Below are 19,528 nucleotides of genomic sequence, written 5' to 3'. Positions count from 1 at the left end.
GGAAGAGAACAGCTCTGTTAAAAGACTGAAGAAGGCATGGTTGATGTCACTGGTCGATTATGTGCGTGTTTATTATTATTTTAGTGCACGGGTGCTGCTTCAGAGTGTGTAAATCTCTTCCATATGTGTTGCAGGGCCGTTTGATGGGCCATGTGTCTGCGTTATGCCTGACTCTGTGCGCAATCAGGATGGGATAAAAAGGGGATGGATGTCAGGGGGGAGGGGTGAGGTGAGGGACTGATTTAGTCCCAGGCCTGGGCATTATACATGGTAGCCCTGCATAAAGGCACACACACACACACACACACACTCACACACACACACACGCGCACACACACGCGCACACACACACACTCACACACACACGCGCACACACACACACACGCGCAGACACGTGCACAGACACGTACTCACACAAGCATACACACACAAACACGCATGCACACACACGTGCAGACACATTAATGCACCAACATACACACACACACACAAACACATGCTTGCACAAACACATATACATGCATATGTTTTTGCCCTGTATGTAGATTTTCATCATTTCTGATAACACAGCCCACATTCCCAGTCATGCCTGAATCCAAATTTAGAGGAGAGAGGCGATGAGCACTCCTGACCTTGAGGCTGCAGGGACTCTTCTTTCCAATCTGCAGCTGATTTTCTGTTAACAAATCCGTGAATGTCATTGCCATCATCTATTAAACGAACAAATCAAACGCTGCATGGCGAGACCAGAAAAATAAGCTTTCTTTGGAACTGAAATTGCATTTCTGATGAAACCCTAATCAGACATGTAGGGGGTTGGTGATTTTCACAGATGGGATTTTCACTGACAGACAGAGTTCAGGTAGGAAAATGTGAAATAGCCTGCGCTATGCAGGCGTGGTAAACCATTTGGCCCGTACCGTGACATTGGTAGGTTGCTGTTTTTGACTCCAGTAATACCACACCAATATGTGTAATTGTGGTAATACAGGCAGGTAATGTGGTAGTCTCTGTTCAGGCACCCCAGGACTTAACTGCTTATTAGAAGTAGGAACAGACTGACACCGATTGTTATACAGTTATATACACAAAACACAAGTAAACACACTCATTCACATAAATATACACACACTCAAACTCATAAACACACACAAATATAGACATATCCACATACGGAATCAAACAAACACACTCTCAGACCACGCACACTAATAAAATCACATACGAAAAGTATGTACTCCACTATACGGACTTACCTACAAATACGATTGACACTATGGAACATAGCATACCCACAATTCCTTTTACCACAGGTGTTTTGGAAAGGTGTGTGTGTGTGTTGTGCAGAGTTTTTTGGGAGGTGTAGGTAGGAAGTGCGGGTGCGATGGGTGTAAAATCATGCAGGGACCCTCAATGTTGCTAATTCATTTACAGATTTAATTAGATGGATGGAGCCCTGGCGGTTATTAAAAATGGGGATGAAATGTTGCCAACGTTACAGCACTTTTTAATTACAGCTCCAGATACCAGCCTGCTGACGTCTGGGGGAACCGGTTAATTAAAACGCTCATTATTTTACTTTTAATTAGTTCCCCACTCTTTTGTTTCCTCTCGCCATATGGCCGTGTTCCGTGGTCAAATTAACGTAATTGAGCTAATTAAACTGATCAGTTTAATTATTCAAAGCTTTCTGATTGGACAGATTTTTATTCCCCTCTCTCGCTTTCCCTCTCCCCTCTGCCTCGCCGTCTGGCTGAGCGAGACTGTCGTCGAGTTTCTCACTGTCCTGTGTCTGAGCATGCCCGCTCTCGAGGCTGTATCACCTGCGCAGGGAGACGCTGGATGGGCCAAGCTCTTCTGAATGGCACACTCCTCCAGTGCATGTTACATGCTAACTGTGGAGGGGCCCAGCAGTGGAGCTAGTGGAACTGGGCCCAGCAGTGGAGCTCCTGGAACTGGGCCCAGATGGCAGATTCAGTCAGTGGGCCGGGAATCAGGGCAGGCACCCCTCCGCAGGGGAGGGGGGAAACAACAGCAAGAGCAGGCAACTGGGAAGAGTTACGGGCGGCGAATGTCATCCCGTCTGATGGTTGTGATCACAGTGGTGGTCTGTAGCGCAGTGGTTAAGGTGCATGACTGGGACCCGCAAGGTCGGTCGGTTCAATCCCCGGTGTAGCCACAGTAAAATCCGCACAGCCGTTGGGCCCTTGAGCAAGGCCCTTAACCCTGCATTGCTCCTGGGGAGGATTGTCTCCTGCTTAGTCTAATCAACTGTATGTCCCTCTGGATAAGAGCGTCCGCAAAATGCCATTAATGTAATGTAATATAATGTAGTGTAATGTAATGTAATATGATGTAATGTAATGTAATGTAATGTAACAGTGCAGCCCTGTCTTCAGGCTCCTGTGGGCACCTCCCCCGGCTGACATCAGTGTGCCGAGCAAGTTTGGGGTCAGTTCCCTTTAAATTCAGCCAACGTGAGAAACGACCGGAAATTTAGTTCATTAGTTGGAAAAAAAAATAAGGCTGTAATATTCTGTGGGGATTCTTCAATAAGTTAATTGAATTACATTTAAATAATTTCACAAATTGACTCAATTTAAATTTCAAATGGAAGATTCTTACTGAGGCACAGCTCATTTTACTGGATGAGGGAACTTAACTCTGCTCTCCCGTTCTGTAGTGCAGCTATACTACCTCATCACCGAAAGGCAACGCTCCCCAGAGCTGAAGAGAATCCTGCTACAATGTCCTTCCTGCTGACACCCATGAATAATCAAGTAGGGATTGGACAGATGTGTTAAAATCTTTAAGCACTGAAATAAGAGAGGAATTCCACCAGCCTGTGGAATATGTTGGTAACTGAACAATGCCGAAGGCGATTGATACGGTCCAGCTATACTTACATGATCCTGATTTAAAACATCTTGCCGGTGTAGTGAGAAGCTGGTGTAGCTGGTTTCTGTGTGACTATCTGTCATTTCATTTTATCTTCCCTGGTGACATCACCCGGTCTGTCAGGCCTGATCAGTACAGTGTGTACAGATGGCAGCTGGCTCAGATAAGAACGAGCTGCAGGAATCCGCTCTACCGTCGTGTTTCTGTGGGTTCTGCGAGAGTACCTGCCAACGCAGCAGTCCCGGGCTTGAGTGGGGTTTTAAGATCTCAACTTTGCTGTCGTACCAACAATACACAAAATATTGTTTTTCTCCTTTTTCAAAGATTAAGAACAAAGGAAATGTTCAAATGGCCAGCAATTCAGCCAGTCTTCATTCTTCCCCTCTAATCAGGACTGATTTAAATCTGCGACACCAGGGGCAGGGGTTTGCGAAGGTTTCTGTGCTGAACGATGCGTCTCCTACCAACGTTTTGCAACAGGTTTTCAGGTGTTTGCTCCCATTTGGTGGGTGTGTAGGGGGTGTAGCCCGTATCAATAATGATCTAGGCCAGGGGTCGGCAACCCTGGTCCTGGAGGGCCGCAGGGTGTGCTGGCTTTCGTCTCCACCTTAAAATAAGCAACCGATTCAGACCCAAGAAACCAGGTGAGGTTAGTTAACTGTGTAATCAACGGCTTTCATCGATCAATTAATGCCAAGTAACAACGAAAGCCAGCATAGCCTGTGGCTCTCAAGGACCTGGGTTGCTGACCCCTGATGTAGGCCTATGCTTTAAAGCCCAATAATGCCTTCTCAGATGCCATAAGAGCAAGCTGTAGCCACGTCAGTCAGTCCGCCTGGTCCGCCCATGGTTTGCATTAGGATGTTCAGCCACCGTTTCCGGTTAAATAACCGTTTTGCATCGTTTTGTCAGGGCTGAACACGGCACTAATGACTTTTAACACCGATTGTCAACAGGGGGTGTAGCAGCGGGTGTGACTTCTCACAAAAAGGTACTGATTTCGTGTAACACCATGAAGGATTGTGTGCCTATCACCAGACATTAGCAGCAAACCCTACATTATTAGGCCAATCAAACAAATGGGGGTGCTGGAGAGTTCATTTCTGATGAATGAACAAGTAGAGTGATGACTGAGCATGTGACCAATCAATCAAACTACTGAAAAAATAATAGTGCTGATTGGCCACCTGGCGTTGCACTAAAATGCTTCAGAGTGGCTGAATTTAAACAGGCCCAATTTCAGATTGAACCATGAAACTTGGAGAATATCTGGAAATGACATATCTTCACAATGGCATTGTGTTGGTGGAGGTATGCAGACTACTGACGGAATCTTCTACTTTAATATGTGACAGGTATAAAAAAGGTACAAAAAAAAGCTACACAACAAATTCCTTGAAGGTCTTTTGTAGTCATGTAACCCATGTTGTTGATCCACCGATATTGCTGTAAACCTTTAAAAATAATTTAAAGAAATCTACTCTACGTTATTGTAAATACTCAAAAATGCTTTTCACCTGTTTGCTACGGTTTTGTAACTGATGAAATTGATTGCAACTGATCATTTGTGTATGATACATTCCTCTGCTTTTAAATTCTTACCCCAGCTACCTATTAAATAACATCTAATGTGTATTCTCAGTCACTGCATACACGGAAGAAAATCTTATTTTAAGGCACGTAATGCTGAAACTGTGGTTGCATTCTGCCAAATAAAGCACACAGTTTATGCCACTTTGAAACCTTCATCTCAACTTAAAAAGCTGAGTGTGGATCTTTTGTGAATGTGGCACATCTGAAAGTTTTGGGGGGTTTTTTGTTTCGTTACACAAACCCGTTTAGGGAAGAGGAAAGATTGAGGGTGGAATGCATTAAAGGGCTCCAGGATGGGCCTCTCGGGGCAGAAGGGTTTTTTGGGTTTGGGTGTGATAATCTGCGTCATCTGGTATAAATATCGCTGCTATTCTCCTTTTGCCCCGTTCTGTTCACACAACACGAGGTGTAAAAACTCAATGCAATTATACTCATTTGCATGTGTTAATTTGATTAATTACAGAAAGGGAGAGAAAAAAAAGCTCTTCTGGAGCTGCATACCAGTCCGCACACCTGGAAACTTTCTGATAAAAGATAAAGCCTCTTTACTGAGAATTTATTCCGGAGAGCTGCTAATTGGGTCCTGAATATGTTGAGCTAATGAGTAATATGCAAATGAAGCTTGATTGGTTTGAATACAAAGTGTAACTTGGAGTGCCCCCCCACCCCCCTGCCCATTACCTATCAAGATACGGAGTTAATTGCAATTAAGGTCATTTGCATACGTTAATGAATTTGTCTGATACTTTTAAAATCAAAAACGTGGAATAAATAATAAAGGCAGGAAGTAGTTGGACAATGTCAAGCTATGCATTTATCATACTTGTATTGTGATGAAGCTCAAATATCTGTACAGTGCGCTCTTATATTTTGCCTCTAGGAGCAATTGTATCCTTAAATTCTGAGAGTCTCTACTCCAGGAACATCTACTTTTCCCTTTTGAAATGTCAATGGCTGTTTGGAATGTTTGAAAAATAGCATAACAGCTGCTCTTTCCTTTCTTCAGTATTGTAAATTTGGCTTTAATTTGACCCCAAAAGGAGAGGAGGGGTAAAGAGTGCGCTCCCCTCACTTCCAGTCTCCAGCAGCTCGGTTAGCGTAGCGGAGCGCTCCGGAGAGCCGAGGTGCCTCCACGGCTCCTCCCTCGTAATTAGTCGGCCCGGCCGATTAGGGCTCATTAAATCCCAACACGGAGCGTCTGAACCTTCCCCGGTGCACAGACCTAAGATATACAGCACTTGTATTTAATTGCTTTGCTAATGGTCAGAGCTCAAAGCCTTTAAACTTGTTCCTGAGGGAGAGTCAGGCTTTTTTTCCTCACTCTCAGTACACAGAACAAACCTTCCTTTCAAGAGCATTCATAATGAGAACATTTCTTTTTTTTTTATCTTACAAGAGCGGTCTTCTATCATCGCACCATAACATGTTTTCTTCAAAATAAGTACGGTAAGTTCTGTGTTGAACTGTGTTTCAAATAGAAAACATTTTTCCGTACTGCGACTCCTTTCCTGTAGAAATACAGAACAGGCTGGCTCATCAAACCACTTTCAGGTTGGCTCAAGTCATTATAACCATTTCCCACTGTCGTGTTGGAACCAAATGTGCACACAATTTAGCTTATACAGATGTGTGGTCATGCCACAAAAACTGGAAGCAAAATCCTTTCCCATCAGACTAATGTCATTTAATTCTGTGTGTGACATATGAAAGACTTCTAAACTTGTTTTACAATTGAGCATAACAGTATTGCATGAGAATGGGAGCGAGAGAGAGAGAGAGAGAGAGAGAGAGAGAGAGATATCTATACATCTAGGTATATGTCCTCTGGTTTAAGAAACTGCTGAAGAAGAGAAGCAAGCGTTAAGTGCTTTTGTTTTGTCTGGCTGCACTGAATTCTGCTGGAATCGCACACAATGAACTGAATATGTTTGTATAGAACAGAGTGATCTAAATAAGCAGAGTTAGCACACAATGAGGCAGATGTTTGCCATCATCACACCGGGTGGACCTCCCTGCTGGTGTACGAGGGGACTCGTCTATCTGAGCCTGCCTTTAGAATGCCCTCAGTTCTCCCAGTGCAGTTACCTCCACAAGGGCATTCTGGGATTTGGAGTTTCCTTTTCGTAGTCTCTTGGGGGGCATCAGAAAAAGACGCCTGTGTCAGTGTTCACATCAGCTCCCTTGTGATAAGCAGCTTCAGCGCTACCATTCCGTGCTGATCCAGAAAACCTGGTTTGGCATGGCCACCTGCAGTTTTTCGCAGAAGAGGAAAGTCGTTGCAAAGCAGGCACTTCTCAGCTCTCACCCTCCGGGTTATGAACATGCGTACGTCTTTCTGTTCCTCATCGTCACTGGAGTCATCACCACCATCATGGTCCTCGTTGCCATCATAATCTCTTTATAATTTCTTCATGAAAAGGATAATTGATTTATGACTATATACTGTATAGAGACAATATTTTAAGAGCCATCATGTCCTTAGAGATGGGGTGTGTGTGTGTGCGTGTGTGTGTGTGGGGGGGGGGGGTGTGTGTGAAGGGGAGGGGCTTGTGGGGTAGGAGATGATCTTCAGACCCTCTCCAGCACTCTCAGCAAACCTAAAAAGAGAGAAGAGGGGAACATGTCAGGTACTGCATGTGCATGAAAATAAAGAAGGAACATCTGATTATATGTGCAAGCCTGTTTCACTACAGTGCCCTTTGTTCATTAGTACACACTCTTCTGAAGTGCGTTATTGTCTTTACACTCAACAGACCTCCAGCCGAGCTGCACCATCTTCGATAAACACAGCATTCGAGGTCAGAACAAAAAAGGTTTCCACCCTGACTGCGCTCATCCCATATCGATTGACAAATGAAAGTGAAACGTGACAGCCCCGCTCTGCGATTGGCTGCCGGATCCCTGGCCCCGCCCTCACCTTCTGGTCGGGCAGCAGGGCGCTGCTCTGCAGGTGGGGCAGGTGGCTGCTCACCAGGGCGGCGCCCGGCCGGTCGTGCTCACAGAAGACGGCGCCGTTAACGTAGTGGAAGCGGTCTCCCGGGACGAGCCTGTTCCTGCAGGTGGCGCAGCTGAAACACTGCAGGGCAGCGGGGACAGTGCGTGAGGGCTTTCATTCACACCGAATACCCTCCTTTTCATTCTCAAAAATACACCGCTTCACTCAACTCCAGAGTAGGCAACATTTTCCAGATACCCTTGTGGTCTGCGGGTTTAGCTGGTGTTTATGGAAATTCCAGAGCAAGATGCGACTGAGTTAATTACACATGAGCAGAAGAATCACACGATCGGAAAATGAAAAGGGCACAAAATCCTAAGAGGGACCGGCCCTTGTTGTGCACCTGGGTCAGAGAGAGCAGCGGCTGACGCCGGTAAAGCAGGGGACAGGCGAGTCGGGCTGGAGACTCACCTTGAGGTGGTACACGCTGCCCTGGGCCCGCATCACCATCTCGTTGGCAGGGATGGACTGGCCACAGGCACTGCAGGCTCCGCTGTGTCCAAACAGCCTGAGGACCAATCCAAACGGGCCGAAACAAAAAACAAAAACCCATCAACCGCCTCGCCTTAAAGGAAATTTCATGAAATTCATTCATTCTTACTCATCTTTAATGAGGTAGTAAAATAGCCGACTTATTGTTTCTTAGATGATTATGGGAGAGGACAAGAGAGGAGGTTGTGTTCCTTCTCGTCAGGTCAAACGGCACTAGAAACGGATTTGCATCCATATGAGTTTTTCTTGGCAAGGTCCATGGAAAAAGCACGCTGCACTCATTTGTGAGAAGGGGAGGTGTGGTTTCGGTGCCGCAGGCTCGACCCCACTCTGAGCAGCCAGTGGGAGGCGCTATTTGAGAAAACGGCTTGAATTTCTTGGACATCTGATCATCGTTCACTGGGGTGTTGGTTCACCTGCACGATTTCACCACCTCACTGCTGAGTCCTCTCTTTTTAAAAGAGTAGGTTACACTGAGCTTAAGACCATCGATCTCCCTTGTGGTCTAAATTAACCTTCTTTTCAAGGCTAACGCGGATTAACACAATTTACCCTCTCTCCCCATCTCCATACACCTGGACCTTACCCACAAGCAGTTAAACCACTGCCAGAGATGGGGTTTTTTTGTTTTTTGTTAATGGGAAACCTGACTGCTGCATTTAATCAAAAGGGCTTCAGTTACACTTAATTTAGTGTGGCACCAACCAGACCCGTTTGACTGGTTGCCTTTCCCTCCCTTCTCCTCCTCTCATCTCTGCCCCCCCTCCCCCCTCCATATCTCTCTCCCTGCCTCCCTCCCTCCCTATCACTGTCCCAGTTCTGGCTGCACACCGTAATGAATTTTTGATCTTAATCCAAACAGTAATTTAATAAGAGGCGCCAGAGAGGAACTCTGCTCTCCCTAATTAATGTTCTGTCCTCTGCATTAAGGCTCCTGCCTCTGTGGTGAGCCATTAGCTGAGGAGACTGTCCTTTTGATTAACCGCATTGTGCTTTTTTTAAATACACTCAAGTTTACACGTACCCTACAACAAACACAAACACGCACACTTTAACACTCACACATAAACACATACACAAGCATAAACACACACTGCACCCAGTCGCTCATTCACGCGCACACACACACACACACAGAATTGCAGCTTTCCACCACTGCTAATTGCAGTGAGCTGGGGTCACGCTCTGTGACATCATCAGTCACCGCCGCATGCTCTTGTGGATTGTCTGATGAGGTCCCAAGGCAGTGCTGAAGAGCAGTTTAAGCCGTTCTCCCTGTCGCTCCTAGGCTATACAAACGGTAAATGGTTGGCATTTATATAGCGCCTTTATCCAACGCGCTGTACAATTGATGCTTCTCATTCACCCATTCATACACACACTCACACACCGACAGCGATTGGCTACCATGCAAGGCGCCAACCAGCTCGTCAGGAGCATTTGGGGGTTAGGTGTCTTGCTCAGGGACACTTCGACACAGCCCGGGCAGGGGATCGAACCGGCAACCCTCCGACTGCCAGCTGACTGCTCTTACTGCCTGAGCCATGTCGCCCCCTCATATACAGCAACTAATACAACAAAACATCAAACCGTTTCCAATTACATTAATATTAAGTAATTATCGTTTCTAAAAAACTCTTTAGCGATACATCTCCACATCCCTCCCACATCCCAAAATTCCCAGTTTCACACAAAAGAGATGATGGCAAGAACTTTTAAGTGTTTAAAGGGAAATGGAAGGGTGTCAACATGGAAAAAATAATCAAGGGTGATTGATTTGACCAAACTGCACTGAGCACATTTCTAGCAGTGTAGCAGTCCATAAGGCCATACTGTGGCATTGCTGCTTAAATGCAGCCAAAATACACGTTTGTTATGACATTAGGGGATTTCCCAAAGATATTTGCATGGCCAGTTACTGGATAATTCTTAAGTCTTTGTTTGTTGTTCTTTTGGAACAAAATCCTTGGAACTATAAAAGATAAAAAGACACCTGGTAAGCAAAGATTTAAGCGCTTTTCCATAAAATTGAAAATTAATCTTCTGGGGTTTACTTTTTGGCTAGAACTGCAATGGAAAAACGTTTATTCCGTTCCCAGTTTTTAATTTCCGTTTCCCGAAGCGGTTGTTCTCACCGAGTCTAGGTGGTCAAAATGTGTCATGAGATAATATAAGTGAAAAACATATTTGGACGACGCCCCGCCTGTTTCAGATCACATCTGTTATAATCAGGGCTTTGTTTATTTCTTCATAATTAGGACTGAGTAAGCAGACTGCTGGCTCCCAGCTGTGCGCTGTGCAGAGCTGTATGAAGGCACCACACCAAAACACCGGGGCCACACTCTTCTTCTCAGATACTTTAACCGTTCAGACACCAGTAACATCTCCGCTCACTGACACCATGACGAGCGGGCACGTCCGCCCACTGGCTCCCCACCTGATGTAGTCGTTCCGACAGAGGATCATGCCTCCCTTGCTGTAGCAGCTGGTGCCGATCTCGCCCAGCTGGGCCTGGCAGCAGGAGCATTTGAGGCAGTGCGTGTGCCAGTACGTTTCCATGGAGAAAAGCAGGAAGCGGTCCGCGATCCTGCCCCCGCACCCTCCGCACGACCTGGGGGGCCCGCCGCCCCCTCCCCCGGCCACCGCCACTGCTGCCGGCTCCACCCGGCTGTTAACCATCGCCAGCCTGCCAGGGAGAGAGAGGAGAGGCGTCACCACTGGGACAGGGACTATGGAGGGGGACGTCTGTCATTGGTTCACTTCAGACTCAGGTGGGGGTGGAGAGATGTCGCCATTGGCTGAGGGACAGGGACTATGGAGGGGGACGTCTGCCATTGGTTCACTTCAGACTCAGGTGGGGGTGGAGAGACGTCGCCATTGGCTGAGGGACAGGGACTATGGAGGGGAAGGTCTGTCATTGGTTCACTTCAGCCTCAGGTGGGGGTGGAGAGACGTCGCCATTGGCTGAGGGACAGGGACTATGGAGTGGAACGTCTGTCATTGGTTCACTTCACACAGCGTCTCTCCACCCCCACCTCTGAGGGACAGGGTATCTATGAAGGGAACGGTCTGATACAGTCGATTCATCGCCCACCCTCGCACTCCCTCTGTTACACATGGGCTCACTACACAACTCAGAGGACTGAGGCAGACTTAATAGACACGGCTCCACACACACGGACCTGTAATACCTGCACTACATGTGAACAGAAGCAATCTTCTTCCCTCTTTGTTCATACTCCTACCCTAAAAGCCCTTCTCTATTCACCTACTCAAATGTCCATCCTGAACACATAGGGATGGTGCCCCTGCGGGTTGTGTTGCAAAAAAGACTAACATTCATAATAAATTATATGAAATGCTGCCTCTATGAAACAAGGCAACTCCCATTACTGGGGAGTCATATCTGTGTACCATGCAAAGTGGCAGAAAATGTAATTTCCCAGAGCACACCGGTAAAGCATAAGCAAAGATCTAAACATGCAATCAAAAAATGTGGCAGTATAAAAACAAGCAGTTCATTAGTATAAATGAACCCAGGTTCTTTTTCCAGGTCAAAGTCATGCTGCAGGGCTGTTTCAGCTATTTGGCAGAGTCGGCAGAGAATTCTGGCAAAGCCAACATCTTATGTTTAAGTAAACAAACACAAAACACAGCACTTTCGCTATAAGAATAGCCATCAGACCATCTCTGGCTCTCATCTGCAACATTTGTTTTCCCCCTTTGCAAATTCAAATGAATGTACTGGGCCGCTGGGGATATTCCAGCTTTAGCATCGCCGTAACGAGCCGCAGACTCCAGCTCGCTGCCTCGGCCCCGTCTCTCCGCAACAGAGTCTGGAAATGATACGACTCGCGATAAAGGCCAACCAAAACAAAAACAACAGAAGCAGCATCAGAGACATTTGGATTGTATATGCGTTTCGTTCACTGGAACTCGACAGACGCCGGTAGATTTTTCCAAAACACTCCCGCAGATCCCTGACAATTTAATGTACTCAAAGTTACTCATCAAAAATGTCTGAAGGGTTAAAATATTCTGATTACGATTATTTGACCCAGGTCTGGTACATAGTAATGACCTATATGTTGTATGTGGCCTTTATTCAATTAAAAGGAAAGTGGGCACTCCATCCTCCTTATGGACTTTTGCACTTTATGCAGGGGGAGGCAGAGAGGATAGGTACAGACAGAGATGGGATCACAGTACAGAAAGAGCCACGGTCAGGTTTCAAACCCACAGCCACACAAGGCTGATGCTTTTAACCAAAGCGACTTACAGTTGACTTCCAGCTGTGCAGATCTTATCGTGGCTACACCGGGGATCAAACCACCGACCTTGCAGGTGCCAGTCACGTACCATAACCACTACACTACAGGCCTCACAGGGGACTAGTATAGGGAATGAAAATTTGCTCCCGTTTGGACAGTCATACAAAATCTTCTCACATCTCATTTGTAAAATGAGCACATACGATTCAGGGCATTTAGACTGATTGCAGTATGCTTATTATGAGATGTTCCTCATCATTATAATGCTGGTGATAGGACAGTGTTTTCAATTCAGATCCAACGATGGAATCCAACCCAGACTACCTCCAGACGTCATTCAAATTGAACAAATCAACACTTCTGATTTCTAGAGTTTGGAAGAAAAATCAGCCAAAAAAGTGTGAAAGCAGCAAATGACAGCAACTGGCAGCAGGGTCTTGAGTTGGTGATAATTCAAAGTCCTCTGACTGATGACTTTCCAGATTCGCTTCACCACCTTTCAGCATCAAGAATTTCTCAAAGAAAAATTTGAAGAAAGATACAGAAGGAAAAACAATGCAAGACAAAATATTGACCTTTGTTCAAAACCTGGGTTAACTAATGATACATTTAAAAATATTTCCACCCTTTCTGATGCTAATAATTTCACAATTAATCATCGTAACATTTTGTCACATACTTGTTTTGCACTTCCTGACTGGTAGCATGTTTAATTAAATTCCCTTGTTTCTGCAGGAGAGGTTTTCAAATTTCACCAAGCACCTGAAGAATTAAAACATTTCCAGATGTGACCTTTGACAGCATTAGACAGCACCTGCCCTGTGACTCCATCTTACGGCATTTCTGTGACTCAAATCTTACGGCATTTCTGTGACTCCATCTTACGGCATTTCTGTGACTCCATCTTACGGCATTTCTGTGACTCCATCTTACGGCATTTCTGTGACTCCATCGTACGGCATTTCTGTGACTCCATTTATGGCATTTCCTCCAACGCTCCAAGTGAAAGCATCGAGTTACATGGCTGTGGGCCTCAATCTGTGCAATTTCTGGCATATATTTGTGGATTTCTCAGCTGTTGTAAGGGGGTCATCCAGATCGCTAAATGAATTTGTGGAAAACCTGAGCAGTATCGCCCCCACCCCCCATGCACACTCCCACAACCAGCAGGCACAGCAGTGACGGCTCAAAGAGCCTTCTCCAAGGGGATTGCATTTTGGCAGACCCTCTCATCCAGAGCGACGTACAGTTGATTAGACTAAACAGGAGACAATCCCCCCCCAGAGCAACGCAGGGTTAAGGGCCTTGCTCAAGGGCCCAACGGCTGTGCGGATCTTGCGTGTCCCAGTCATGTACCTTAGCCACTAGGCTACAGGCCGCCCTGTGGGATCCTGACTCAAGGTTGTGAAGCAGAGTGCGTCTGTGCTCATGTACGTATGCACCTCTGTTCTGAGGCTGTCATTTGTAGCAGCTGGCAGAGCATGTCCATGCACGCGGGGTGCAGGAGACAGCTTGCCTAACAGCCGTGCTCTGGAAATGACGACCAGCCCAGTGAAGAAGCCCTCACCCGCCCACCCAGAGACAGAGATCAGTCTACGTTCTGGTTCTCCAAACAGAAAGCTGTGTCCCAGGGCCTACAACCAGAGTAAGACAAATTATCCCCAGAAAGACAAGGCCCACCCCATCATCCATCCCACTGCACGGGGCCCCTTAATTCGATTGGCAGAAAAAAACCCTGCTGGCTGTTGTTGCCTCTCTACCGTCTCTATGGTTTAATTTGCATCACTGCAGTTAGTCACCAGTCACCAACGTATGGTTATTTAGTCACAGTCAATGACATGCTACTCGCTGCCCTCGCTGTAGCCCACCTAGGCCGATTTCGTTTCAATCCAGAAACTGCGCGGCACAGAGGGCGGCAGGTGCCCTAATGAACGGAGGAGTTGGGAAAGTGCTCCCTCCCTCTGAAGCATTATGGCCAATTACGGGCCACTCTGCTCGGCTGCCAGCCATATTTGGCACTGGCAGAGTCTCCATACACAAGGATTAGTGTTTTTGTAACAGTGGTAGGTGCTGCAGGGTTGGATGCACTCCCACACACCAAGAGGTACAATTAGCCTGCCGAGTTAAGGACCATGGTCTGCAGTGAAGGGACCACTCAAACTGTAGTCTGATTGCTTCTCCAGGGATGATGCCTGACATCCTGAAGATATTTATGTGCCAACACGCAGATCACAGCTCTGAAACATGTTTGTCACCCAAAGGGATGTTTTTTTGATGTTGCCATTATTCATTTAATAGCAATGCAAAGTCAATGAGGAGGAGGGTGAGCCAATTCAGGGTCACTGGTTGGCTCATCTTGTTAAGGAACCTGGGCTCATTCAAATGCCTTATTTTTCTCCTCTTTTTCCCTTTTCTCGCCTCAAGCGCCACCCATCAGGAGAGGACAGGAAAAAAGTAAAGAAAAATAAGTAAAGATGAGGAAATTGAGAAAACGTGAATTAGCTAGGCTTCAATGGAACGTCCTTGCTCCTTCAAACGTCAGTTCGAAGCCACGTCAGTTACAGATGGGGAGAGGTAGACCCACAGGTAGATCATTCATACGTCAGGCTTTCCAATAAAAGTATTCCGCAGAGGATGCGCTGATGTTTTCTTGCTCAAAGTAAAGATTGCGAGTTCATAACTTCTACTTCTACCTCCGAGAAGGAACATTTAATGGGTTGGAATGTCCTTAAAGATGCCGAAGCTCGAGGGGTTTCTGGGTCAGGGAGCAAGGAAAGGAAAAAAGTGGAGAAAAAGCAGCACTCGGAATGAGCCCAGTGTCTCGTGGCAGACCAGCGAACCCCGAGTCACTGCCTGGGTGCACTCAGGTCCACCTGGTGAGCTTCACATAAACCGGAGGAAGGATCTTCATATCTGCGCAAGCCAGACTTGTAAACTGTGGTGTGACGAGGCCCAGCGTCTGTCAGCGTGTGCTTTGGAGGGGAGTACAACGTTGTCCTTTCTCTCATGAACCAGCAAAACGAGGTGCCGATGAGTTGTGGCATGAGCACAATTGGACATCCCAAAGGAAAAGGGGGGAGGGGGGGGTGCAGTAAAAACATAATATAAAAATGAAAGGCAATTCGGGAGAGCTTGACAATATGTGAGAGCTCGGCCTACCGCTCCCTGGGCCATTAACTGCCATTCAATTAGTTCCTCCGCCTCCTGGCAGAGACGCCTGAAATGACTTTATTAATTACAGACAGATGTCACAGTCACACAGCAACGTGTACATTTCAGAGTGGACCGCTTGGGTGTTTAATACACCCATTTAAATGAACCCCTCTCTCTCTCTCTCTCTCGCTCTCGCTCTCTCTCTCTCTCTCTCTCATTCAGTGGAAACAATTTCATCACTTGTGCTAGCAAGCAGGTTTTACACATTGGCAAAAATGCCAGGGTTTTTTTTTTAAGTCCCTTTCATCAGAAACTGCACAAATTTCTGCTAGCATCGACTATGTCACCGGCTCATTTTGGATCACGTCGCCCCAAGTCTTCCGAGAAGGCTAGCCAATGTAGGCAATTTGGAGTTTTGCCTCCTGCCGGCACACAAAAAGCAAAAGCAAATCGGCATCAACCATTACAGCATTGTTGCAGAGATGGTATCATCTGTGTGCAGGCTAGGTTCATTCATAACCACTAGAGCACACTGCTCTGAGCACTGGGACGATCCAAGCAGATGTATTATGAAAGCTCCCTCAGGTAGCTAGCCACTAAATAAGTCAGAAGCAGTCAGTCAGAGAGCGAGGAAAACAGAGAGAGAGAGAGAGAGAGAAAGAGAGAGAGAGAGAGAGAGAGAGAGAGAGAGATTCGGAAAGTCAAAGTCAGAGTCAGAGAGCGAGTCAAGGAGGGACACGACCGTCTCCATGGCCAGCTCCATCTATCAGCAGCAAAATAGGATCATTGCGGATTATTAATTCAACATCCCCCCCCCCCCCATAGGATCTGCAGGGCATTCCATTCTGTTCATAAGACAGTAAATCTATTCTTCTCCTGGGATTGACATGGAAGAGACTGAACCTTAAACTCTAACCCTTAACCTTTAGCCTTGCATTTAATCCAATCACCGCACTCAGTCAGTTGCCATTTCATCTTTCCTGATTAACAAGCATACCAATTATTTGAGTAATCCACACCCAACTGGCTGAAAACTCCTTTTCCCCTTAATTGCATTTCATGCTGCAGGTTATTTTACTTCACACATTAAAGCATTTGAATAAGACAGGCATTTTGCACAGTATAACTGCCTGTTACAGCAAAATGTCGCCCAGATTAGGAGCTCCATCTCTTAGTCCAGAACATATTTTTAATGTTCCTCTTTAAACCAACTGCTGACACACAAAGAGGCTTCCACACAATAACTGCCAGTCCGAAGCACAATATCCCATTTTTCAGCTCAGTGCCCTGAAGGTAAGCGAGTGGCAGCAACACCATCATTCAGATGTCTCACACCAAACAGCTGTGGATAAGTGGATAAGTAGGGCTACACTCTCCTCGTTCTGGACTGGGAAAAATATTGTTGTCCTGTCGCTCTGGGCCACTACAGCCTACAGTGATAGGCAAACTGTGCTAGGAGGTGCCACATTTTGGATTAGGTTTTAAATCCTGAGGTCCTGACTCACTGTGGTCATTCCTGCCCCTAAACACACCCAACCACATGCTCACCGCCATCACCAGCCTTGTTGAGGAAACACCAAAATTAGATAAACAGACAGACCTTTTTGTCTGAGTCATCTGACTAGGAACCACAGTTAAAACATTATATTTTTTATCCTCAGCTGTTTGGTGCAATGGCCTATCAGTGTACTAGACAAAACAGATCGAGACAGTCATCAAAATGTTGAGGTCACAACCTTTATCAATAAACCCCCAGCCAAAACTAAAACAAGGTGCCCGTCTCAACAAGAACAATGTGCAAGCAGTTCAAGGCAGCATTTTCAGTTAAACGGATGCACATACTTCCCTATAAATGCATGACAAAAAATACCTCAAATTGACAGTTTAGCAGGTTATGCAATATAGTTCCCTAGACACTGGTAAACGCATTAACCTTACACATGTGATTTTTTCTTAATTAGCCTAAAACAATCAATTGGAAATGCAGCTGGATCGTATGTTGAAGATGTAAGTGTAATACGGTCCTTAAAAAGCAAAGTACTAAACAATGAGCGTTTAGTAGCCAATTATTTTGTCTGAAATTGGTGCAAAGTGTAATATGTTGTCTGTTGGGGAACGGCGAAAGCTTTAAGCTATCCTAAGAGTTTTAGTTAGTCTGGTCTCGCAAATACATTCGGTTTATCTCAGTCAACATAGGCGAATGGACAGGGAATTGTGTTGTAGTCACAGCATGAAACCCACTTCGGACCGCAAAATATCATAATCCGAAGAACAACGATCATCACGCTATCTAAAACCTTTTTTTGCCCAGGCCCCGTGTCTAAAGGCATGATCTAGGTTATTTCGCAAAACATGTGATCTAAATCCCAGCAATCGAGATCGCTCCACTACCCCTTAAACTAACAAATAGCTCGTTACACCCACCCGAAAGGAAGTCGTTCGTAATTAAAATGAATTAGCATGACTGAACCATTAACAAACGCTATAAATAGGATCCGAAGGAGAAATGGCCAGACCCGTTGGCACCACGGCAGATCATATCATTCTCTTTTAATAATGCGCTCGGGGGCCATAACTATATGTACTGCCATTTAATTAAATCAAGGTCTCTTTTTTTAATTAGCACTCAAGCGCACAACAGCCACTCGCTAGGCGCTGTGGTAAAATATTAACTAACTACCGTTAGCTAAGAAGTATGTGAGGATTATCGGTCCCGTTCGTAGCTCCACAACTTCATTTGTAGGCTACAACCATGAGTTAGTCACGATGCAAAGTTAAGCTGTTGTGCTGAAGTTCACTGACATCCACGTGCCAGACACATACCTCCTTATTTAGATTCTGTTTAACTTTCTCTCCGGAAAATAATAGACCGATCTCTACTATTGTGATTAACAAGTGTGGTAGTAACATAAATAAGACTTGAAAACAGGCTACTGAACAGGTGAAGGATCTCACCTTGCTGTCGAAAGAGGCCAGATAAATCACGACGAATTTAGCTAGCCTAAATGAAAACAGTCCTCGGGAGTCCAAGAGTTCCAGTCCACTGTTAAAAATGTTCCAAGCAGCAACTAGCAAGAGACACGTTGACGTAGGATCTTATTCGATGTAAAAATGGAAACTTTGCGGTTGGTTATTCCCGAAAGCGGGAGCAGATCCCGGAGCATAACTACAGAAGTGACCGTTTCTCATTCATTGCGAATGTCGATGTCACGGGCGCGAACGACAACACTGCGATGTCGCGTAAGAAACGAGCAGCGAATACCGAGGAAAACGGTAACTAGATTCATATGACGATGTCGGTTGGGCTGGTGGACCAGCACCTTTTTTTATACACCTGTGCTTTTTTTGTTTGTTTTGTTTTTATTGTCAGTTGATGGCGCACAGACCTCCGCCCGCATCCAGACTCTTGAAAAAGCTTTCTCTTCTCTGGGAGAGTGGAGCTTTAAACAAGTCCTTCGTGACGTGAAAGGGGTGCAGCTCTCGTAGCCATTGAACTATAAGGGGTGTGGCATCCGACAGGATGATCGATGTCTCTTTGAAGCACTCTTGTATCGAGAATCGAATGTTGTGCCGAAGGTCGTGATCAGAACATCCTTAAGTCCGTTAAACCAGATAGCTCAATTAAGTCGGAGTTTCATTTTGTAGGCTATGCATTTTTTTACTTACTAGCTTTGAACTAGTCTTACTTTTTCGTTGTAGAACCGTAACTCTTAGCAGCCTTCATGTGGTAAGCTTTCCGTAATAAAGATGTCTACTTAATTAGGTTGACAGAATGCTTTGTCACGCTTGACAGCTGGAGACCACGATTTCAAAACCATTAATCACTTTTAACAATAATGTTGCTGTAACGGCAGATGCAAGTCCAATCAAAATGCTTCCATAAAGGTCGCCAGGTGCCAGGGATATTTGGGCAACTGAACTGAACTCAAAGGATAGCGCTCCACTACTGCGGGAACATTGAAGTAGCCTACCAATAGTGAGTCAAGGATGTGAATGTAGCAAGGTAAGCTACAAAAAGAACAAAGCTCAAACATGCACAGAACCGCCACGCGAGAGAGTTCGTGTGCATCGTGAGGAACGCACACATTTGGACTGGCACGAATGCCAAAAATCCCACCAACCAGTC

At 45.8% G+C, this 19,528-nt stretch overlaps 1 protein-coding gene across 1 annotated transcript; it reads right to left on the bottom strand.

Annotated features, from left to right (window-relative positions):
- Window positions 1-6,153: 6,153 nt before the first annotated feature.
- Window positions 6,154-18,818, bottom strand: lmo4a (LIM domain only 4a). Its single transcript, XM_061263112.1, has 5 exons — window positions 18,358-18,818; window positions 10,416-10,664; window positions 7,898-7,994; window positions 7,409-7,567; window positions 6,154-7,088 (listed from the first exon to the last, which is right to left on the bottom strand). Exons 2-5 carry the CDS (start codon window positions 10,655-10,657, stop codon window positions 7,080-7,082), a joined length of 507 nt encoding a protein of 168 aa, XP_061119096.1. The 5' UTR covers window positions 10,658-10,664; window positions 18,358-18,818; the 3' UTR covers window positions 6,154-7,079.
- Between the last annotated feature and the right edge of the window lie 710 nt (window positions 18,819-19,528).

The sequence above is a fragment of the Conger conger genome, chromosome 12 (genome assembly GCF_963514075.1).
Source record: "Conger conger chromosome 12, fConCon1.1, whole genome shotgun sequence".
Lineage (NCBI taxonomy): Eukaryota > Metazoa > Chordata > Actinopteri > Anguilliformes > Congridae > Conger > Conger conger.
The sequence above is the reverse complement of the archived record's forward strand: the minus strand, read 5'-3'. Positions and strand labels throughout refer to the sequence as shown.